The sequence below is a fragment of the Strongylocentrotus purpuratus genome, unplaced genomic scaffold, assembly GCF_000002235.5.
Source record: "Strongylocentrotus purpuratus isolate Spur 01 unplaced genomic scaffold, Spur_5.0 spur5_scaffold_6, whole genome shotgun sequence".
NCBI classification, from domain to species: Eukaryota; Metazoa; Echinodermata; class Echinoidea; order Camarodonta; family Strongylocentrotidae; genus Strongylocentrotus; species Strongylocentrotus purpuratus.
The window spans coordinates 24514168-24538768 of record NW_022145612.1 but is presented as its reverse complement, the minus strand read 5'-3'; the positions used below and the strand labels follow the sequence as shown (position 1 = coordinate 24538768).

Sequence of the window (24601 nt, the reverse complement as noted above, 5' to 3'; positions counted from 1 at the left end):
GGTCTGGATGTAGTATAGAAATCAAAGTTTTATAACTTTCATCCCACTTCTACTTGTTTGTTATCTAGGGTACTAAAAGGGGACCAGTAATCAGTAATATTTTGCTATTTTGTGGGGAAAAAGAAGTTCACATTAAAAGTATATATGCAAAAATTAACAAGAAATGATGCAATCACAAATCTGATATATTCCATTTATGCAGCATACTCCTGAATACTATCTAACTATCTATGAATCAAATTTATTGCTCTCTTTAACGGTAAGAAATGAAATCACTACAGAATTCACGATGTTAATTGAAATCTTTCACACGAAAAGCATAACCAGGATGCCTCATCGAATCACAGTTCTAATATAATCATGTGTGCCAATTATTTTTATGTTTCTCACATCAGATCCAATTCATCAAGTGTCGGTCATCTCAACATAAAATTTAGAAAATGATGGCGAACAGAACGATGACATCGAGTACATTCATCATCGTCATATTGGGCTCGGTGTTCATCGGATCACATGGAGGTACGTATACACCCAAGAAGGTTCATAATTAGGCAACTCTCTAGGCAATAAAATAATAATATTCAGGTGAAATGAATGTTTTGAAATCAACTTAAATTTTTTATGACGGTTAATGAAACCATGGATATTATCAGTTAGTAAAGCTATATAGAGATAGATCCCTCTCCTTGATCCATCTATCCGGCGTTAAATGTTGTCCTTTCCCAAATTAATCATCGTCCCTTTATATAAGTTTCTTTAGACGTGCCACAGACACACATTTCAGCAATTTAAAGGTGACTTTCATTGTCAATAACATTCCAAAACCAATCAATGTGCGCATACGTTTTGAAAGCACATGTCGATTATTTTAAGAGGAGAGACTTCTAGAAAGGTGTCTAATCATTTATACCGTCCATTGTCTCGTAAATCAGTATTCGTTTTCGTCATCAGAATCACACTTCCAGTGCGGATTATGTAAATATGAATATTTTGAGCGAATGAACAAGTTTATGATCGACGTCTATCTATCTATTAAGTATCTTCTCCCGGTTCGGAGGTTGATTGCAACATCTCTCCATTTCACTCTATCTTCTGCCATTCTGGTGCACTCTTGTAGTTTTAGTCCACTCCAGTTCTTCACATTTTCTTCCCATTTGATTCTGGGTCTCCCTCTCGGTCTAGTTCCTTCCACTCTTCCCTCCAACACATCATCTATGATCGACGTAATGTACATTAAACTCTGTGATAGATGCATCGGAACGTCGGATATATGCTTGGTTTCACAACAGAAGCAAGGTCTATCATAAATATTTACTCTACATTGTGTTATGTTTTCCCCTGTCGTAAAATTCATATGTCAACTGTTACATCTCGGGCGGAGCATTAATCTTTCATCACATTATATTTCAACCCAAGAAAGGCTAGTAATGGCCTAGATGTAAAATGCGTTTGACTATATTATAAGGTTTTAACAGGGCGATCGCTGTAGCGGGGGTGAATGACCCCCCCCCCTCCCCAAATCCGTGCTAAAAAACATACCCCGCCGAGAAAAAAAACTGCCAACGGAGATGTAAAAATTATTTGACGAATGACATTATAACAAAGTCACAAAGAGAAAGAGGGAGGAAAAAAGAGACTGGGAGACAGAGAGAGATGGACAGACAGAAACAGAGAGACGGAGAGTGAGAGATAAAGAGGGGGTAAGGGGACAAAACGAGGGTGAAATGGATAATATTAGCAACGTCTCCCATCTCAGGAGGAACATAATTTGCAAATACATTTTATGAAACGATCTTCTTCTCTTCATTACATGTTTAACAAACTGCCGCCTGCATGAGCACGACGGGATATCCAAAAACATCTCATCAATTAGCAAGGCCTTGGTATCATTTCAAAGATACGGTGTCTGTTTTTTGGGCACGAGATATCGTGATGACATTGTGCCATATTAAAGTATCTTCTACCGGAGCTAATTGACGTTAATGACCGGTGAAGGTATGTCGAATATACTGTATAAGAGGGTATATGCATAGGCCTATAGGCTATATACAGCTCTATAAGATTAAGTTCAGCCTCAGGCGGAATGACAGTGTCACCCATTATAACTAATTAATCCTTTTGAAATTATTTTAATTTCATCATTAAGCACTGTATTTCATTTGCTACAACTATGATGACTATCAGTGATCGTTTGTTATTTTGCCTGACTGATGCATGGAAGGATGGTGTGGTACCAGGCGCGGATCCAGGGGGGGGGCCGAGCGGGCCTTGGCCCCCCCCCCCGCAAAAAAAAAAAAAAAAAAAGAGAGAAGAAAGGAAAAGAAGGGAAAGGGAAAGAGGAGAGAAAGGGAAAGAAAGAAGAGGAAGAAGAAAAGAAAAGGGGGAAAAAGGAGATCGGGGGGGGGGGGGCGAAAGGGCCTTGCCTCCCAGGCTGTTGACCCCCCCCCCCCCCCCCCTCCCCCCAATCAAAAAAATAAGAGAGAAGGAAGGAAAGGGAAAGAAAAAAGGAAAAGAGGAGATACTGGCGTACCGATGGGGGGGGGGGGGGCTTGGGGGAAATCAAATTCAAACGTGGTTTATTTCTAATTCCACAACGGTGGATTACAAATAATGCTGATATGAAATAATTTCCGAGATTTTTCCTCACTTTTTAGTAAATTATACGTTTGTATGTGTTTGTTGGAAAATGACAAATTCCTAAATTTACAGCCAGGCAAGAAATATGATTCTTGAGATTCCTACATGTCAGTGCCCGAGGTACGGCGGGGATCGGGAGCCTCGAGCTCCCCCCCCCCCCCCCCACCCTCACTTTTTTGAAAAAGTATATTAAAGAGAAATAATATAGAATGAGAGCAAGAATGAAAGAATAGTTAACTGCCAGTGTTAAAAAATAATGAGGCATCAAAATATGCCCATCTGACCGTGAATAATGCCTAAAACCCCTAAGCCTCCGGGGGCTCTGCCCCCTGGATTCCACCTAGGGCCCTACGGCGGGCCCTTAGATGATCATCTGACGGTAATTTAATGCCTCAAACCCCTGATTTTTGGCGGCTCCGCCCCCTGGACCCCACGCCAAATAGTGACCTGCCAGTGTCACAAAATAATAAGGTATACAAAAAAAATGCTCATCTGACCTTAATTAAACGCCTAAAACCCCTGAGCTTCCAGTGCCGGCTCCGCCGCCTCGACCCCACCAGGGGCCCTAAGACGGGCCCCTGAATGCTTATCTGACCGCTTGCGGGGTTAGACAAGGTATCAAAATGTGTTTATCTGACCGCAGACGCGTAGCCAGGGGGGGGGGGGGGAGGGAGAATTCAGACGAGGATTCAGAGGCGAGAACGGTAATACGAATCTTAAATGGCTTAATGAAACGTAAAAGCTTCCGCGCTTCGCGCAAGAGGGGGAGGGGGGAGACTGAATTTAGACAAGGATTAAGAGTCGAGAACGGTACAACGAATCGTCTTCTTTCTCTAATGATTTAATGAAAATTAAAAGCTTCCGCGCTTCGCGCGAGAGGGGGGAACCTGAATCTAGACGAGGATTAAGAGTCGAGAACTGAACAATGAATCGTCTTCTTTCTTTAATAGTTTAATGAAGCGTCAAAGCTTCCGCGCTTCGCGCAAGAGGGGGAGGGGGGAGACTGAATTAAGACAAGGATTAAGAGTCGAGAACGGTACAACGAATCGTCTTCTTTCTCTAATGATTTAATGAATCGTAAAAGCTTCCACGCTTCGCGCAGAAGGGGGAAAACTGAATTCAGACGAGGATTAAGAGTCGAGAACTGTACAACGAATCGTCTTGTTTTTCTAATGATTTAATGAAACTTAAAAGCTTCCGCGCTTCGCGCGGAAGGAGGGGGGGAGGGAGAATCTAAATTCAGATGAGGATTATTTTCGAAAACGGTACAACGAATTGTCTTCTTTCTCTAATGATTTAAGGAAATTTAAAAGCTTCCGCGCTTCGCGCGGGAGGGGGGGGGGGAGGGGAAACCCAAATTCAGACGAGGATTAAGAGGCGAGAACGGTAATACGAATCTTTAATGGCTTAATGAAACGTAAAAGCTTCCGCGCTTCGCGCGGGATGGAGGGGGAACTAAATTCCGATGAGAATTATTTTCGAGAACGGTACAACGAATCGTCTTCTTTCTCTAATGATTTAAGGAAATTTAAAAGCTTCCACGCTTCGCGCGGGAAGGGGGGGGGAACCTAAATTTAGACGAGGATTAAGAGGCGAGAACGGTAATACGAATCTTTAATGGCTTAATGAAACGTAAAAGCTTCCGCGCTTCGCGCAAGAGGGGGAGGGGGGAGACTGAATTTAGACAAGGATTAAGAGTCGAGAACGGTACAACGAATCGTCTTCTTTCTCTAATGATTTAATGAATCGTAAAAGCTTCCACGCTTCACGAGGAAGGGGGAAAACTGAATTCAGACGAGGATTAAGAGTCGAGAACTCGACAACGAATCGTCTTCTTTCTCTAATAGTTTAATAAATCGTAAATTTTTTCCGCGCTCCGCGCGGGAGGGGAAAAATTAAATTCAGACGAGAATTATTTTCGAGAATGGTACAACGAATCGTCTTCTTTCTCTAATAATTTAATAAAACGTCAAAGCTTCCGCGTTTCGCCCCTCCCTGCACCGACCCCCCCCCCGCATTACGTCACTGTTGGTCACTATTACGTACCAATATTTGGCTCGCATAATTTCAAATTTGGGCCCCCCCCCCCTAAGAAATCCTGGATCCGCGCCTGTGTGGTACAGCATAATTATGTCTACACTGGGATGGGCAGGGAGAGTTGCTTCACAATAATTGAAGTGTGTTTCTATATATATGGAGCCCCCCCCCCTCCCCAATCATGAAGAGTGTTCCACGCCCCCATGCCAATATTATAGATTTTCTTACCATTTGGTATTTGAAAATGAAAGGGGATTAACAAAAAGTTTAGCCTCAATATTTATTGGGCACGCATATTACGAGAGGAATACGGGGGGGGGGGGGGGGGGGAATCATAATTTTAGTGGGCGAGTCCAAATGTCAATAAGTATGAGTGAAAGATCATATTCCATCCTCATATACCATTATTTAGGGGGAGGGGTCCTCTGTCTCTGTTTCTTTTTGTTTCACCTCCTTCTCTCTCCTTCTCCCTCTCTTCCTGTATGCTGGCTGTCTGTCTCAATCTCTTTTCTCCGCCTGCCTCATCCCCCCTCCAATCCTCCATCTCTCTCTCTCTCTCTCTCTCTCTCTCTCTCTCTCTCTCTGATAGACAATCTAAAGTAGGAGTGGTATAATCAGCGTGAACTTGGATGGTGACTGAAAGTGGAGATTGTTTTGTCGGGAGCACCAATTGAACTCATGCATCATACGTGATTAACCCTTTGACCCCGACTAACATGAAAATCACATGCCTATTGTCTAGCAATCCACTGACAAAATGAATGGAGACAATTCTATGAAATGGCATCCAACCTTAGATATCTATAGGCATTATATTTATCATGTATGTACCTTTTTTGGTGGTGGTTTATTTTATTCGTTTTTATGATTGTTTATTGGTGTTTGTTTTGTTCTGATACTGTAATTCTGTTATTATTTTTCATACAACATTGTAGGCTATGTACACTTCCCACTCCGTGGAAAGATAAGATAATTTTGCTTGAGGTATTTAAATAATGTCAATCCACGAGTGACTTCTGACTATGGTATAGTAGGCCTATGTAGCAGTCAGAGTCTTTGTATAAACTACATAAGTGAATAAGAAGCGGCTGCTTAAACGTTGTGTTAAATTCTTTAAATATGAGGGAAATGGCCCGGTACATTTTTGCGCCCTTGAACCTCATGTGGCCTTAGCTTATTTGAATGTGACTCTAAATAATTCACCTCCATCATAGTGCGTCTGATTTAATTTCATTTTGAATGTATTCCTCTAAGCCGCAGTAGGTATTATCCACCTGTTTCAGATTTTCCCTCGTTTGCATTCAACTCGGCCTTAAATGACCCCGGGTCAGACGAAATCGACATGATCTCAAATGGCATTATGATGGATGGATCTGTTTGCGATTATAAATTTCCTTGTTGATATTGAAATGCAAGACGATTGTCATGCAGAGAAATAGGTGCACGTTGCGAGGAAGATAGGGAGAGAGATAACGAGAAAATGAGATAAACTTGAAGAGGAATAGTGAAAGAGAATGGGATGATGATTGTGAATGTCACTATAAGCCAAGGGCGGTTCACACTATGAACATGACTGACAAAGAAAGCGGACAAAATATACAGTTCCTCAGGAAGACAAAGGAACATTCCTTCATTGCTATTATGTAAAAATGTGTAGAACAGGTGTCACGTGCATATTCACCTCTTTACATAAAAGCAGTGAAGGGATGTTCCTTTGTCTACCTGACGAACTGTATATTTTGTCCGCTTTCTTTGTCCGTCATATTCATAGTGTCAACAGTTAATTTGCCATTGTTTGTTAACAAATCTCATTGACAGATTATAATTCAGTTTAGTACTGACCAAGTTACTTATAGTAATACATTGCATGAGAATGATAAATTGAAGGACTATTAATGCAAAGATTCAATTTTAATTTGGAAATGCGCTGACATTCTTTTATTATTTTCTAATCAAATTTCTCAATTATGCAGTATGTGGTATAAAAGAAAGATAAATGTTGCATACAACAAGACTGCAAAGTCTAAATACGTAGTGTGATATACCTGGATACACAACGAGATCATTTATGTTTCCATTTAGTCAGTGGAAGCGATATTGAAGAGCTTTTAAAGAAAGATTGGGATTATGAAATTCGCAAGGATTATCTGGAGCAGGTGTACGATAGGAAAAGGATCGATATGTTACGATTCGCGACCATGTTTGTCATTATAATTATGGCTGGAAGCACTCGTGCAAGGCATTCCGCTTTCTTTCTTTAGCCGAGAAAAATAGTTTAAAATAACTGTAACAAAATTATTATGTATGCTCACAAATCGCCTTAAAACTAGGATAGCTTTCTACCCCTAATACCCTTCTGAAATGTAATGCAGACGTTAATATTTTCTGGCCTACTTGTCTGTTTCCAATTTAAGTTCAAATAATCCTGCGTCTTCTCTCTGATACGATTGCGTGCGAGTAATTAAAACATCGTATTTCCCATTGCCATACATTATCTGAATTGAAAAGAAATGAAATTTGAGAAAGTTGAACTTTGAAGTAATTTTATCAAAACGAAAGAATTTCGTTTTCACAATAATGATATCTCTGTGACATGTACAATTACATGTCACAGAAAATGTATGAGAAAACTGAATTTGAAAGAATTTGCCGTTATCCATTGTCGATTTCATCTTGTAAATTTGTCCCGAATGATTATATTCCAAAAGCAGTAAAGCTAAATAATCCCATTAATTGTAATTCCTAAAACAAATTCCATACCCCGTGATTTACAACCCTAATACAAGTCTGTGTAGGAGAATTTCCTCTGTGCCAGTACCCCCTCAATCATGATAATGATTACGACTAATTCCAGTGCGAGTACTCTACCAATTACCGTGATACAGATTCCTGTCCAGTTTGTCCAAACGACTTATGGGACTTGAGCCTCTCAGAAGGGATGGTTTTAACTATTGCAAAGGGTGTCTCATCTGTGCTATCTCTTCGGTCGCAAATTATCCTCCTCCTCTTCCCTTTCTCTTTCCTTCCTTTTCTGTGCTTCCTTCTTCTTCTCCCCCTCGCCCCCTTCTCGCTTCCTCTTCCTCCTCCTCCTCCTCATTCTCCCCCTCCTCCTCCTCCTCCCCTCCTCCTCCACCTCCTTCTCCTTCTCCCCCTCCTCCTCCTCTTCCTCTTCTTCCTCCTCCTTCTCCCCCTCCTCCTCCTCTTCTTCCTCCTCCTCCTCCTCCCCCTCCTCCTCCCCCTCCTCCTCCTCCTCTTCTTCCTCCTCCTCCACCACCTCCTCCTCCTCCTCCTCCTCCTCCTCCTCCTCCTCAGTTACTCTTTTCCATGTTGACCTCAATATTGGTTCTAGAGGGGGTTGTGGGTCAAGACCCCCCCCCCCCCAATAAAAAAAGTATGTATAGAATTGCTCCCGGCTGTTCTGTTATGTTCATAATATATTAAGAATGTTCTGTCATAACCGTCTACGCCTGTAGCCTATCATGATGATAGATGAATATGTAAGAGGCGATATGCCTTCTCACTTTCTTCTTCCTCTCCAATCCTCATCATCTCATATCCTAAAAATAGCTGGTTATTATCCTCCTTCTTTACATCAAACCATTGCGACGGTAACTGCATGGATCAGTTTTCCACCTCCCTTGTTTACTCCAAACCTTTCATAATTTGCCTAGTAAATTGAAACCTGTGAGGCGATGATGATTATCATTATTGATTATTGCCATCTCGGCTATGCTCTCCATTCCTTTGAGATAGAAAAGCAAAGCCTTCATCATACATTACTGTTGCCCATTTTCGCACGATTCTATATCGAGAAATTTCGTCTCACTCTCTTTCAACGCTTTTAGTTTCTACCCTCAAGACTCGAGCACAGGCGCTTTGCGGGATAATTCGAGACTATGATATAGTAATATCAGAAAATCAACGAGTTTCTTATTTTAAACCGGCCCTAAATCATCTGATCTGCACATGATTTATCTTCTTATTTTCTAGGTTGGGCTTAACAATAATTAAAAGCAATGATACTGGAATTAAATTTTGCAATCAAATAAGAATCAGGCCATGAATGTTTACTTCTTTTAATAGAGTATATTGCAATTGTTCGCTTTGTTTGTATTGGTTTATGTACTTCTTAAAATATTTGGTTTCATGATCTTGCTCACATTTTAGATTTTGTATCTTTCTTCCACAGGATTCCTCTGGCAGTACTTCCTACTAGAGTTAGCACGTAAGGGGCTCTCTTGATGATACTGAACATAAGTTTGTCATCATAATGTGGTCCAAATGAAAACAAGATGTTGAACAAAGTTTACTCTCGTATAAAAGATAGATCAAGCAAGTCGCAGATTATTTGTATAGTGATATATTCTGAAAAAAAGTGTTATTCCAAGAAATCCTTTCAGAAATTGAAGATGCGTCTCATTTCTCATGGATTACCACCGCCAATCCCATACCTGAATCACACCGCCAAATCGGTCTGGTGTCGGTCTGGTGTCGATCTGGTGTCGGCCTGCTGTCGGTCTGCTGTTGTCTGCTGTCATCCAGCTGTCCTGATGTCGGTCTGATGTCGGTCTGCTATCGGGCTGATATCGGTCCGCTGTAGTCTGCTGTCAGCCTGCTGTCCTTCTGATGTCGGTCTGCTGGCGGTCTGCTGTCGGTCTGCTGTCGTCTGCTGTCAGCCTGCTGTCCTTTTGATGTCGGTCTGCTGTCAGTCTGATGTCGGTCTGCTATCGTCCGCTGTCGGCCTGCTGTCCTTCTGATGTCGCTCTGCTGTCGGGCTGATGTCGGTCTGCTGTCGTCTGCTGTCGGCCTGCTGTCCTTCTGATGTCGGCCTGCTGTCGGTCTGCTGTCAGGCTGCTGTCGTGTGCTGTCGGCCGCTGTCCTTTGATGTCGGTCTGCTGTCAGTCTGCTGTCAGTCTGCTATCGTCTGCTGTCGGCCTGCTGTCGGGCTGCTGTCGGGCTGCTGTCGGTCTGCTATCGGTCTGATGTCAGCCAGCTGTCGTCTGGTGTCATCCTGCCGGTCTGCTATCGGTCGGCTGTCGGTCTGCTGTCAGTCTGCTGTCGTCTGCTTTCGTCTGCTGTCGGTCTGCTGTCGGCCTGCGATCGGTCTGATGTCAGCCAGCTGTCGTCTGGTGTCATCCTGCCGGTCTGCTATCGGCCTGCTGTCCTTTTGATGTCGGTCTGCTGTCAGTCTGCTGTCAGTCTGCTATCGTCCGCTGTCGGCCTGCTGTTCTTCTGCTGTCGGTCTGCTGTCAGGCTGCTGTCGTGTGCTGTCGGCCGCTGTCCTTTGATGTCGGTCTTCTGTCAGTCTGCTGTCAGTCTGCTATCGTCTGCTGTCGGCCTGCTGTCGGGCTGCTGTCGGGCTGCTGTCGGTCTGCTGTCGTCTGATGTCAGCATGCTGTCCTTCTGATGTCGGTCTGCTGTCAGTCTGCTCTCGTCTGCTTTCGTCTGCTGTCGGTCTGCTGTCGGTCTGCTATCGGTCTGATGTCAGCCAGCTGTCGTCTGGTGTCATCCTGCCGGTCTGCTATCGGTCGGCTGTCGGTCTGCTGTCAGTCTGCTGTCGTCTGCTTTCGTCTGCTGTCGGTCTGCTGTCGGCCTGCTATCGGTCTGATGTCAGCCAGCTGTCGTCTGGTGTCATCCTGCCGGTCTGCTATCGGCCTGGTGTCCTTCTGATGTCAGTCTGCTGTCAGTCTGCTGTTAGTCTGCTGTCGGTCTGCTGTCGGGCTGCTTTCGGTCTGCTGTCGTCTGCTGTCAGCCTGCTGTCCTTTTGATGTCGGTCTGCTGTCAGTCTGCTGTCAGTCTGCTATCGTCCGCTGTCGGCCTGCTGTCCTTCTGATGTCGCTCTGCTGTCGGGCTGATGTCGGTCTGCTGTCGTCTGCTGTCGGCCTGATGTCCTTCTGATGTCGGTCTGCTGTCGGTCTGCTGTGATGTGCTGTCGGCCGCTGTCCTTTGATGTCGGTCTGCTGTCGGGCTGCTGTCGCCTGCTGTCGGCCTGCTGTCCTTCTGATGTCGGCCTGCTGTCGGTCTGCTGTCAGTCTGCTGTTGTCTGCTGTCGGCTGCTGTACTTTCGATGTCGGTCTGCTGTCGGGCTGCTGTCGGTCTGCTGTCGTCTGCTGTCAGCCTGCTGTCCTGATGTCGGTCTGCTGTCAGTCTGTTGTCAGTCTGCTATCGTCTGCTGTCGGCCTGCTGTCGGCCTGCTGTCGGGCTGCTGTCGGTCTGCTGTCGTCTGCTGTCAGCCTGCTGTCCTTCTGCTGTTGGTCTGATGTTAGTCTGGTGTCGATGTGGTATCAGTCTGCTGTCGTCTGTTGTCGGTCTGCTGTCAGTTTGATGTCGGTCTGGTATTGGTCTGCTGTCGGCCTGCTGTCGATCTGCTATTGGTCTGCTGCCGTCTGATGTCAATCTGCTGTCGATCTGTTATTGGTCTGATGTCGTCTAATGTCGGTCTGTTCTTGGTCTGCTGTCGTCTGTTGTCGGTCTGCTGTCGGCCCGCTGTCGGACTGGTATCAATCTGATGTCAGTCTGATGTCTGTCTCGTCGATGTGACTGAGGTATTAGTGATCTCCCATCAGCCATCTCTGGCTCACCTAGATGCATGGCAGAATGCATTCATGATCCCCTAAGCAGAAAAGATTCTACCGGCTTTCTTTCGTTGGAAATTTTCACTTAGGGAAATCTGGGGGAGGAGGTGGAGTGTATGGAGATTCTTGGTCAACCCATTGTCTACGTGACCCGGGTGGTGTCTTTCTAATTCCTACAGTTTTCGTTTTATATTCCACTTCATCCTTTCTTCTTCAGCCTCTCTAAAGACTTTAAAGACAACGTCAGAATTTCGGTGATATCAGTCTACTAATACGTTCATGCCTTATAATAATTATTACGAGCTGCATGCCTTAATTAATTTCAATGGTTTTCAACTTTTGAGGTGGAAACAAAATCACATTATTATTACGTTTCAAAACCAATATCTATGAGATATAATAGCAAACATTGCAATATGTCATCATGGCATGAAAATGCTGTTTGAGTGTCAACAAAATTCACATTATAGTCTGTACAAACTCGAGGTTCAATTCCACCATCGCAAGCTTTGCAAACTTGTTGTCGTTGCTTTATTTGTAATGTTTTCTTTTAGGCAACGACAGCTCACCGAGAATAAGTGCTAAAAATAAATAAATAATAGATAATAAATGCATTCGTCTACCAGAACGAGCTCTGATTGAAGTAAAATTACAATTACGAAGGAATCGGTGTATTTCCAGGTTTATGTCGGGTAGTCTGCTGTGATTGCCTTCTCTTTCAATACTCTTCCACTGTATCTAGGTCTTCTGGGACATCCAGATTCTACTCATGTAGACACGTTTTTGTATCTCTCAGCTTAAAATATGAGCTCTCCTCCAAAATATATACTGATTTGTAATCTTGTCGACACCTTGCTTCTCGTAAACTAATTTCCCAGCGCTTCGTTTAAATTTGCGTGGTAACCAAACACGATTTAGGATCTTACATTACGCAGTTTAGCATGTCCTGATATGATTGTCAGCAATGTGTTGACGCAGAGAAGGGGTGAGTTTCCAATTAATTTCAAAGAAGGAATATCCTAGGCATATTTACATTTCATTCAACTGAGATGTTTAAAATGGAGATATCACGCGTCAACATAATGAAGATAGTGCAGAGAGGCTGTCTTTCTTACCTCAGTTGCAACATTTTTTAAAATCACGTTCTGTCTTTCTTCTTCCTCCTTCTTTTTTTCCTTTTCTCGCTTATCTTGGAGGGTGAAAGCAGGAATAGAAAAGCAGATATCTAGGGCCCTGTCTTATAAACAGTTGCGACTAATCGTAACTCATTTGCGATTGATATCAATCGTAACCATGTACATAAGAGATTAGAGATTGCAAACTTGCGATTGATTTGGATCAATTGCAACGGGGCCCAGATGACAGTAGCTTTCCCACAACGAAGTTACGGTCGCCATTGAAACGCATAGCATATTACTTCGAATAGTTGGTTAAATTAAACCATGCACTTTATTGTGATATGATAATTACAATTTAATGTGGTAGCTGTTAGACACATGCATGTGCAACCTACTCACTGTGAATCAATTTGAGAAGGGGTATGAAGTCCTACCCATGTAATCACTAAGAAAATTCTTTGGCAAACGAAACGATGTATGTGATGATGTTTTATTGCGTTATATTCTATTTCTCATTAATTACAATTCAAGTATAGTACATTCCAATATTCAATTATTCATTTAATATACTTAATTCACAAATCTGAGCGAGGAGGAAAATATCTAAGGAAATTACGGAGCCGTATTAAAAACTATGGTAACAATTATGACCAAGGCCTTTAAATAGTGTTTGGTGCACTGATTCACATAATTATGTGGGCTTGGTTGGTGCTGTGTTTATACCAAGCCCTGGGCATGGGAGCGGTGTGCTGACCTCTGACCTCGAGATAGATGACCTCTCTTAACCTCCTTCCTCTAACAACTCGACCTCGATCTTGACAGTATGTAGGATTACTGACACGAGTATGGTGTTACACCATCGTGGAAATACAAATCGTCTCCTGTTACAACGTGTGGAAAGGTAGTCATGCTCACAGGCACAGTCAAAACAGAAACGGGGAAAATTGAGAGAAAGATATATAGAGGGAGAGAGAGAGAGAGAGAGAAAGACATATGATAGAGAGGGAGATTGAGAGAGAGAAAGACAGAGAGAGAGCGCGCGAGTTATTAAGTGCTATTGTGAGAACAGTAGCTTTTGAAGTATTGTTATATAAATAAATGAACGTATAAAATTGAAGATAATTATAAGGATGCGAGAACAAACTGTAGGAAAGAGTGGCCATGTCTATCTTGCAGACACAGTTCTCGCCATTTTACACGTTGGGCATCGCTATTTAAAGTTTCATGGGAGTTTCTGATAATTTTGCCGACTGTAATCGATACAAGAAAAGGGGCAAAATATTTAGGATGAAATATAACAATAGATTTGGGGAAAGGAGGCCAGAAATATTGAATTTAAGAAGCCTAGGTGTCGCACCCCCCCCCCCCCCCCTCATATCGCTAGCAGTGCTCTGTCTCAGTTAACTAATAATGTAAATCGTGTACATTATACATGTAGAATGTATCAAACTAGGCGCATTTTTAAAATTAATTTTTGTCAATCAAGTCCAAAAGCACTGGTTCGTAATGTATATAAATATTTAATTTTGTCAACCACCAGAACGATTGGTGTTTAATCCCACCGTGTCTGAGTTTGTTAGACTAGACACGTGACCCGAAACAGGTCACGACTTTTGCACAGACTTATCTTGCATACTTGAAAGCTTTTAGTTTTGTTTAGATTTAGTATAAACAAGGGCACTGATTTGTTAGGTAGGGCTGCATTAAAATTCAACTAATGCGCAATAATTTTTCATATTTTTCATGGAATGAAAAGACAAAAAGCCCTCGGAATGTGGAAAACATGGATCTTTGGAGGTCAAAGACCAAATTTGTTCCTGTTTTATGATATAGATACTTCGAGAAGAGTTATGAATACTACAATACTTCAATATCACGTGTGAAGTGTTATTATATGCTGTTGCCTATATTTTGTCTGACCCCCTCCTTTCAAAATGATCTTCAGCGACGCTCCTGAAAAGAATGATATAAAATCAATGATGCGTGATAAAATTTCAATTCTACTACCAATATCCCCATATCTCTCTCTCTCTTTCTCTCTCCCTTTCTTTCACTCTCTTGACACCATAATGTTTATCATTTAATTATTAAAATTAGTGAAGCATTATATTACTAGCATGAATTTCAGATTGGATGTAGACGCTGATTTTATTATTACATTCGCTCAGAAACCTAAGTTATATCAGAAAATCAGAAGGAAAGATTCACCAAAATATTTCTAGATAGTTCCTGTAGTAAATGAGAAGACCGTTCAGCAGAGATAATATACCAGCACTTTACAAAATGCTTCTTAGACATGCTTTATGTCACTCCATTATCATCGCTCAGTGAAGGTTACTTATAGATATCATAATAATCACCCCCAGAGGCGGATCCAGGAAATTGTTAAAGGAGGAATCCTGAAAAAAAAGTATGACAAGAAAAAAGTAGAAAAAAGGTTATCTAACAAAAAGGAAGGGGTCAAATAAATAAGAAAAATCTATGTCAAGCGAAAAAAGTGGAAGTCGGACGCCCGTGACCTCCCCCCCCCCCCCCCGGATCTGTCCCACTCATCCTTACCCCAATTTTCGCACTATGTTTGAAGTACGTGTATTATATAATCTGAAAGTTATATTTAGATACATTCCTCTATCATCTTTCGCTATTTAAAGGATGGCATTAGATCATTATCATCCCCAATTTGTACCGTTCATACTTACGTGTAGAAACGTCGTTGATGCAACCCCCCGTTTAAAAAAATTCTTGCGAATTGCCTTCTTGCGAAATTCACAAAAAATAAGAATCACTGCCACATGTTTTTTCTTCTTCTATTTAACCCACCTTCTTTCTTTTGCTCCTCCTATTTACACCCCCCCCCCCATAGTACCCACTATAGATCCTACCACTGAGCTGGTAACGGATTTCATAGTCAATGAAGGGCCAACAGACATGGGGGCGGAGGAGGAGTACGTAGAGGAAATCACAACGCTACCGATGGATGATGAGACGGTTGCCATGACGACAGAAGAGTCATTCACAACATTCATACCAGGTATTGTTTGTGTGCGTGTGTGTGTGATTTGGGAGTTTTTAAGTAATGATGTGGAAAGATGATCAAATCATCGCAATAATGTACATAATAATGTGCAGCTGCCGATTCATAGTATTATTGTTTTCTCGTTTTCTTTAAGATATTAGATACGATCAATTACTTGGCTCATTCTCATTTATGCTGAATGATAATGTAATACACTACAATAACTGAAAACATTTGTATTGTATTGTATATTTAGTTTTAAAACGATTAAATCAGATAGGGGAAATTAATGTTTGGTAGAATTGATCGAGTGACGCACTCTCTCATTTATCATTTTAAAATGACATTTATTATCTGGGAGAGGGCGCTTCATTTCTAATTCTGAACTCTCAGTTTTTGACATCTAAAAAAATGTGTGTTGCTGCAATGACAGATTTGTGGGAATGTTTCTGGTGGATATTTCATCGTAAACAATGTTATTTTTTTAATTCTTTGATTTTGTCTCCCCTTTTAACTTCCGTAAAATGTAAGTCTTAGAGTCAGTTTGTATTTCAACTGTTCAGACGATCTTTTCGAAGTCCCGATGCCAAGTTCAAATTTTTCAAATTTAAAGAAGACAATGTATTTTAAAGGGGGATAGTCATGGGATGGTCATTGGGGGTGGGGCGGTGGTCAGAGGATGGGCCTGACATCCGGAGGGGGGGGGGGGAGCACAAAAAGATGCTTTACCCAAGTATAATTAACTGTTGATTGTCTCTTGTGTACCTTGCTATCATTATTTTGACCAAAAGTTATATTTGCGTGTTTGCATGGTTAACTAAGTTTATTTGTTACATCACCTCAAGATTTTAACTTATTATTATACTTTTTATTTGGTAAATTTCGTATAGTATCTGTCTTGTGATGATAATATTGTTCTATCCAGCTAAACTCTCTCAATTCACTTTCTTGAGTATCTGTATCCTCATATTTGTTGATGCCATTTTTTTTCTATTCGTTCTTTAGATGAGGAAGAGAAAGGGCCGAGAATTTGGAAATCCGTTACAGTAAAATTTACGTTGCCTGATAAATCGCCTACCGATATCGGAGAGCCTCTAAGACTAGAGATTAGAAATGCGGTAAGTAATATCCGCTTTGATCCTCTGTTTTGTTTTTATGTGACGTCACCTTTACCGTTTTCCCCAGTTACTGATGTCTGCTTTAAATTATAGTCATGCTATAGCCAAGATGTGGCAAATAAAGTTTCGACGAATGTGCGCTGTAATTTCTTCCTCCACATAATTATAATTCCACACTGAACACAATCTCTCTCTATTGAAGTTCCCTCAATTCCCCTGATATTTTTCCGGAATAAATTTTATTTTCCATGTTAGTGGTGGATGTCTATAAATGTCACAGAATTGAATAGCCGGGTCGAGTTTTACTATCAGCTGTAACTATATCGTTCCTGATGCATTTTATTGATCTAAAGTCTAAACATTAGTTTGAATTGATTTGTTCATCTCTTTTCTTAGATCAATCCAATTCTGAAGGAGAAATTTGAGGACTACAATGCATCGTCCATTGCATTTAGGTAAGGCCACAGAATTGTCCTCTAAAACACACACATACAAAAAAAAATTGAGGGGGTTCGACCCCCCCCCCCCCCCCCCTGCGTACGCGCTTGTAAATGCATTACTACATTGCTCATTTTATGATCATGCTCTTTACTTAGGATGAACTTGCATTTTTTTGTTTTCGTCTTTAAGTATTATTTACATAATGAATAGCAGTTCTAAGTTGTATAATTTATGAAAATGGATTCTGATTTGTTTTCTTCTTCAGGGAAACCATTTAAAATAGAGCATCATTCAGGGTCGGATTAAAGCCGTTGTGTAGCTCATTCATTTATCCGGCGCTATTCAGTGGCAAACATTTAGTAAATATTTATGTGATTCCCACCTAAATTTCTCTCTCTTTTGCAGTTCGGGTAGTCTCATAGCGAATGTGAAACTAGACTTTAGATTGCGGATCACGGTAGAAGAAAGACGAGAGGTGATCAAGGTCTTTTACGAGATGGTCGAGCGGAATAATACCCTTGGAAGCCTTCGTGTTGAGAAGCTTTATGTATTGAATGTACAAGGTGGGCTTATTTCTGTCATTAAAAAAAGAAAAAAAAAACGTTTTATATTATTTGCTCCCAGACAAAAAATTGTCATGTTGTCACTTTGTGAGAAGGGTTAAAAAAGAAGAGAAGATCACAAGCTTTGGTAATTAGGCAACATTTGAAACATAAGATATATATATATATATATATATATATATATATATATATATATATATATAGATGCAGTAAAAATAAAAGGTAATGAGTTTTCAAGAGACAGTTTAACAGACTAAGATTTAAACAGGCAAGGATGATGAACTCGGTTACATACCGGTGAGAGGCTATGAGAGATAGAGAGAGAGAGGAAGAGAGGGAGAAAGAGAGATGGAGACAGAGAATATGTCTGTAGAAAATGTGAATTAATGTTTAATAGAGGAATACACTTCCTAAACGAAATTACAATCTTAAATAAAAAAGGGGGCATTTGAATGACGCGAATATGCGAGTTAAATTTCTCTGAAGAAAATAAAAAGAGCAAGTCATTTTAAAATGTATGAAAATGTAACTGTTATCGTTTCCTTATTCTCATTTTTATTTTGTCAAGGATCGTACGATAGGATAGATGATGCCTGTCACATCACCCGTTGTCCATCCGGAATGACATGCTTTACTGATGGGAATGATTGTACGTCTGTTTGTACGACCAATCAACACTACTGTCATCATGGAACATGTGAGAAGGTGTCTAAACGGTCTCCATTCATCACATGCCAGTAAGAGAATCAAGTTCTGTGCACCGTAGTACAAGTACAGTACAAGTTTAACGACATCACATCACGTTAAAACGCGTTTTAATAAAAAATAAACTAGTATAGTACTAAAGATGGTTTCTTGAAACGTTGTCATGGTGGCGAAACCTAGAAAAGGGAAGGGGAGGGGGGAGGCAATGGTTTCCCATGGCCACATTCGTTGGTTTTCTACAACTTTCTCCTTTTTTTTTTACTCACACTTGGATGGCTGATTCATTTACCCCATCCCCTTAAAACTCACCCCAATGATTTACCCTTTCAATTACTAATCCACCCCTTCTTGGCGGTTCCCGGATTCTGTAAAGAACAGGGACAAAATGATATAAAATCTATGACGAGCTAAAAAAAATGTATTCAAGGAATGGCAGATTGCACTGGTGGATCGAGGATTCTCTGGCAAGGGGGGGGGGGGGGGTGGGCATAAGTTCGAAAATTCTGTGACATTCAAAGAAAGAAAAGAAATTTGATGCAAAATGGCGAAATTATTGATTCATGCAATCTAATCGTCCGTTGGAAACCTGAAGACGAATTGATTAACTTTGACGAAATTGGATGCATAAATTATGATGATGAAAACGATTTGACAAAGTTCGAAAATGAAGTACCAAAAACAAATCTAACCACGAGATCTAGAAGCTCATGAAGTTTCGGGATGAAATAGAATGAAAAGTGTATGACAATGAATGAATGAAAGGATGGGAGAACCTATAGATTACATACGTGGAGGTACTTTTTTACGGTTGTACTAAGGGGAAGATTCGAACCGATAAATTGAAAGTTGGAAGTAGAATCAATGAGTAGATCATACTTGTTCAGTTTTAGTCAAATTATCAAAGTTACATACTTTATACCAATACATGCTTTACCAAGGTATCCTAAAATTAATAATGCCATTTCAACATTGTCTTTTTATATTATGTCTATACAGTTGTGAAGAGGGTTACACCGGTGGAAGATGTGACAAAGAGATACGCGATGAGAGCGAGGGTAAACGTATGGATGCACATTCATTGTTTTGTAGTTCACCTTATAATTTTTGTTTTGTTTTTTCACATCTCTATCTGCTTGTTTTACATTCAATCATGATTTTATCAAAGTGGTTTTCTTTTCAATTTCATTTGTTAAGCATTCACATTTTTTATTTTTTCTAGACTCACCCCTAATTTTGTTCACTGCGTATTTGTGTACGTTATAAGTTCTATCGCATGATTATAGAATCTGCACTTACATGTACACGTTCATCTTATTTTGTCACACTTTTCATATTATTTTGTTTGTTTGTTTGTTTGTTGTGCTGGTATGACGCTGTAGTTGCTCATTTAAATTCAATTAACTTGCATGTCTGAATTATTACCCCTTGAATATTGCTTCAACGTGATGTATTCTGGTTTATGAAAAATCATCGCCGTTTCATAAATTAAAATGTAATTTGATTTTTAATCAATTTGATATTTGTAGACGTTCATAACGAAGCTAGTCGTTGTATATTCTTCCTGAGCTAAACACATCATGAATGATTCATAACTTTTGCTCCATATTTCTTGTTTTTCTCCAGCTGATCTTTATGTAGGGATCATTGCAGCGAGTGTGATAGCATGTATCATCGTTCTGGCTATCCTTCTCGGAACCTGTATCAACCTCTTCAATAAGAGACGCATTAGAACTGGAAGGTATCGTATATACAGGGTTACCTGGACCATGGGGAAATAAAGAGAGATTTGTTTTAATTAATTAAAGCATGGAAAACTGGCAGAAGTTATTTATATTCCTGTAAGGATACTTAGCCATCCCTATTTCATGCAGCTTGTTTAACTACACCGTTGATATCTCACCGAATAGAGAAGAGTTTCTGGTTAGGTGGAAAATCAGTTTACAAATTTCACTTTAATTGGTATCATCCTTGTAAATCCTTGTAAAGTGCATTAAATATGAAGAGAGAGAGAAGAAAAAACGAGCATACATGGAAACTCAAGATTTGAGTTATTAAAGGAGATCAAATGGATCATTCATTGACATTGACGCAACATTAGCTTTGCAGGAACATTATTGAGGAATCGGCAACGTATGGCAATATAAAGATCAATTTCCTTAACGTTATCAAAACTGTTTTTTGAAAATATGCAGAATACTTTTAATAGAGTTTCTTAGTTAATATAAAAACATCATTTATCAAAAAGAATTACTATAAAACCAGAACTTGGAATCGCGGGCATGGTCGAGTTTTGCAACAGTTTCGAAAAGCTCCGCAAAAACGCCCGTTATCAATAATTCGCAAAAGATCATGTCGCGAAAGTTTCTCGGTTTCTCTAAAAAAAAAGTTACAAAAAAGTAAATTACATTATTCTTTACCAGATTTATTATATTTTTACTAGATCTGAAGAGCTGTTCGGCATCGAGAACGTGGTAGCTTTAGAGCTGATGGACGAGAAGTCGCATTTGGGCGGCATGGCAACCCAGACGGACGAGAGCTTCTTACTCGCCCGCTCGCACAAAGATGGTGTCGCCCCCAAGGCCGGCCACGCCCACAAATCATGCAGACTACCGACTCGTTCCTATTGTCAAAGGCGCAGCTGCTCAGAGCACATGGTGGTTCGGCGACGCGCTACAGAGGGGCGGGGTCTCCAGTGGGCGTGGTCAGTGGCAACACACGCCGCCTGAGTGATCGACCATCGGAGAGTAAGATGACTGGTGCCGATGCCGCACCCAGCACCAGCGCTGCCGGAGGTTCGTTTATGGGCAACTAAATCTCTTACTGTAAATCCCTAGCCTGTTTCCCTTTAATCATATGCAATTTCGGAATATCTGAAAGGGGATATTTTTTGACAAACATTTCCCATAAATGGGTACAGAAATCCGAGGAAAAACAACTGGGGAATACGTAAAATTTAAAGGCACTTTTTCTGAGATTAAGGAGACGTTTGCGGTATTGAATTGACACTGTAGTTCATTTGCTTGCTAGATCAACTAGATACCTTTTCCATTTAAATTATCGTTGACAACTTTTTTATGTGTTTTATTTTAATCTTATTATTGCAGTTGTTTACCCTTTTACTCATTGTCTTCAACCTTATATAACATTATTTTTTTTAATTGTTATACACTTAAAAAACTTATGACCGTCATTTAGTTATGATGAATATGTCCACAAAATAACACCTCACCATTGAATGACTGAAGTTGTATATTCTTACCTTTCAGCCAACGGTGTAGCGAGGAAGCCATCAACCAAGAAAGAGCGGGCTCCAGCCCCTCCTCAACAAAGCCCCACCTCCATCTCTCAACATGAAGAAGCCACGCCCTCCACCAGTAAAGTCGAAGACCTTCCCATTTCTTCAGAAGAAAGCGCGCCAAAGCTGGCGGATCCTCAAGTCGAAAAAGACGAGGGAAACATAGAGGTGCCTCCTCCCGAAAAGCCGATAAAATCGATCGACGGTGACGAAGTGATTTCGGATGTTTATTCGGGAAGAAAGATACTCAAAGTTTAGCCAAATCATTTTTCATCTCTTGATTGATCTGAGATGAAACTTTAACCCATGAACCTGGACAATGATGTACTATTTTCACGATTATATTCTCCGCTTGTACTATGTATACCTCAGTCACACCGCCTAACCGACTACAGACCGATTCCGAACCGTCTTGTTTTTTGCCATATAGGGGTAATGTAAATTTTGGGGTCGGTTTTGTCGGTGTGACTCGGGTATAAAGCCTTCATCTTGTCCGTTTAAAACCGATGAATTCCAAAGTCCGTCCGAAGACGAACCAAAGTGTCCGACCTCTCCAGACGATGAGGTGCAGCAGTACTCCCCCTTGAAATCTAGCACAGACAATATTGAATCTGCCATGTCACCATTCCACCATGCCAAATCTATTTTTATGATGAGCACAGATAGAAATTTAAACAAAGTAAACTTAATATGACTGTAGGTAACAGGGATACATGACTTGTCTTGGCAGGTGCGGGCTGCATGACTCTTGCCCGAATGCGTCTTATATTTTCGTACCACGGCGAGCCCAGATAGAGCTCGTGAATGAAACCTGCGCATGTGCACATGATAACCGTTGGAGTTGTTAATAGGGTTATAATAATTATGCAAACCGACCTTTCATCAAACCATCGTTGGCTCAATTGGTAAGGACAGATTAATAGAACTTTTGAGTTGTGGGTTTTAATTTCAGTATATATTCAGTTTTTTTGCCTTTGTGAATAGTGAGGCAAAGCAATAAATGTTCCTAGTCTAATTTGTTGTGACCTCTTTGCAAGCTTTCGTAGCTTGTTATGTATAGAAAAGAGTTCATACTGGAATCTGGGCTCGCTTGAGTACGAAAAAATAAGATGCTGCCCGATCATCATTTTTCATGTCTAGTACTTCACGCGAGAGTGCGAATCACGGCCAAGCCTTAAAGGTACTATGTCCCATTTGCAGGCCAAAAAAATGAAAAAGTTAAATTCCAACTGCATTTGAAAGATAATACTAATTTAGAACTTCCCTAAAAAAGGTGGGGCTTGAAAATGTCTTCAAGTGGGAAAATAATGACTATTAGTTGTCAAATCGACTTTAGGGCTATAGAGCCCAAAAGTAATAGTCTTGATTTACAGACAATTGTACCGAATGGTCTTGCGTTTTATGCTGCGCAAAGATTCAATCAGTTTAATCTTGGCCATCACAAGAAGTGGGTTATTGATGTAGACAAATGCTCATGTACCCTTTACAACTCTTTTCATGTATGTTATTACCAAAGAAGAAAAAAAGCCAGTCAGTCACTCAAGTGTATGACAGTGAAGTCTAGCAAGTAAACGGGTTTCCTTGCATAATTTGAATATGAGGGCACTGCTAACGTTTAAATTTCACAGATAGGACATACATGACATATTCATAATTCCTGCAAAGTTCTACAACATTTGAGGTTGGCTGCAAAAGGGACATAGTACCTTTAAATCTTTTTTTTCCGAGCAGATTATTTACCTGGTAGATAACGATTAGCGTATTAAGAATAATATTACAAAGCAGCCTGCGTTACTTATTACCTTTGACCCGTCGTCATTTTGTGGAATTTTGTGAGATCATTAGGTTATCATAAGTTTTGAAAGCATTCCAAGAACTTGTTCCTTGAATGAGTCCATACTCAGACGCTGTTGACATGTCAGTTAATGATCTTCCGGATTTACATGTACCGTTCCTCTAAACTATATCCAAGTATTATCACAATCAGAAATTGCTCTTAAGTGATACAATTTTCAAAACCATTCATTATATATAAGTATATTGTAATAGCCTAGTTTATGAAGCTGTACGTGTTATATCATTTTCCATTCAGCTATTGTGTGTGTAAAATTTGATATCGTTATATATAGGCCTACGCATGTTTTTTTTCTATCTATGGCTGTCCTGTTATTTTCAGTAAATAGTATTGTATACATCTATACTATTTATTGTTTGTAGTTCAGCCTTTGTGTTTGTAGATAATGTATCCCTTTGTAGAACCATGTGCCAAAATTATGTATTCATTCAGTGTTATCTTTCCATAATGAAACATGTATTTTTTATACTTTTGAAAATATTGCTTGAACCTTGTCAATATATGCTTATGTGTACAAGATTGTTGTACTTTTTGTAAATAATTGATATGGATTTTACATTAATCATGAAAAAGATGATGTGGATATGAATGGCCAATCTGCATTTTTCTTGTGAAAAATGAGTTTGTAATTTCAGGAAATAGTGGATCATTGCATTGCAGTGTAGAATCTTAATAGTTATAGAATTAGACATTTTGCCAGAACAAACAGTAATAGTATGAAAAGATGTTTTTCATTAGACGTTACATGGTTTAGAATATGAGTTATTTTCGCATATTCCAGTAGAATGGTATTCCGATAATTGAAATAAACAGTTTCGTAATAGATCTAGAGAGCGAGTTGATCACTGCTAATCATTTGCCCTACCCTCGCGTTGTTTAACCAATAGATGGCGCAATTATTGGTAGTAAATACATCAGCATTATGTTTTAGAGCGCTTAATCATGGGTTCACGTTTCATGTTAGAAATTAGGGCAAGTATTTGTAGCTGAGGTTATTAGTTTGCTAGATTTCCAACTAATGTATCATCTCCTGTTTATGTGTAAGAGGATTTAGAAAGCACATTGAAAACAAAGAGAATGATGGAAACTATAACAATATTCATACGGACTAATTAAAAAAAAATTCTGACCTCCTGCTAGGTTCAAAAGTCTTATTATTTCGGACTGCCAGAAACAAATGTCTTGGTTTATTGTCGTTTATTTTTCATATTTTTTTTTTCGTATAAATTTGAGTGATTTCA

General features: G+C 40.2%; 1 protein-coding gene across 2 annotated transcripts; it reads left to right on the top strand.

Annotated features, from left to right (window-relative positions):
- The first annotated feature begins 400 nt into the window (after positions 1 to 400).
- Positions 401 to 22774, top strand: LOC100891846. 2 transcript variants are annotated; one of them, XM_030973510.1, is made up of 10 exons: positions 401 to 519; positions 15231 to 15398; positions 16389 to 16501; positions 16898 to 16956; positions 17348 to 17505; positions 18074 to 18242; positions 19207 to 19265; positions 19834 to 19948; positions 20651 to 21002; positions 21477 to 22774. In XM_030973510.1, exons 1-9 carry the CDS (start codon positions 441 to 443, stop codon positions 20934 to 20936), a joined length of 1206 nt encoding a protein of 401 aa, XP_030829370.1. In that variant the 5' UTR covers positions 401 to 440; the 3' UTR covers positions 20937 to 21002; positions 21477 to 22774. The 2 variants fall into 2 exon arrangements, with proteins under 2 accessions (XP_030829370.1, XP_030829369.1); XM_030973509.1 differs by having other exon boundaries at positions 19207 to 19271; positions 21477 to 22773.
- Positions 22775 to 24601: the final 1827 nt, after the last annotated feature.

Bases quoted from the DNA above. Each gene is read 5' to 3' on its own strand.
- LOC100891846 (XM_030973509.1), top strand. From the start codon at position 441: ATGATGGCGAACAGAACGATGACATCGAGTACATTCATCATCGTCATA. The intron at 520-15,230 runs GTACGTATACAC...CCCCCCCCATAG, and splicing joins GTTCATCGGATCACATGGAG to TACCCACTATAGATCCTACC. The intron at 15,399-16,388 runs GTATTGTTTGTG...TTCGTTCTTTAG, and splicing joins ATTCACAACATTCATACCAG to ATGAGGAAGAGAAAGGGCCG.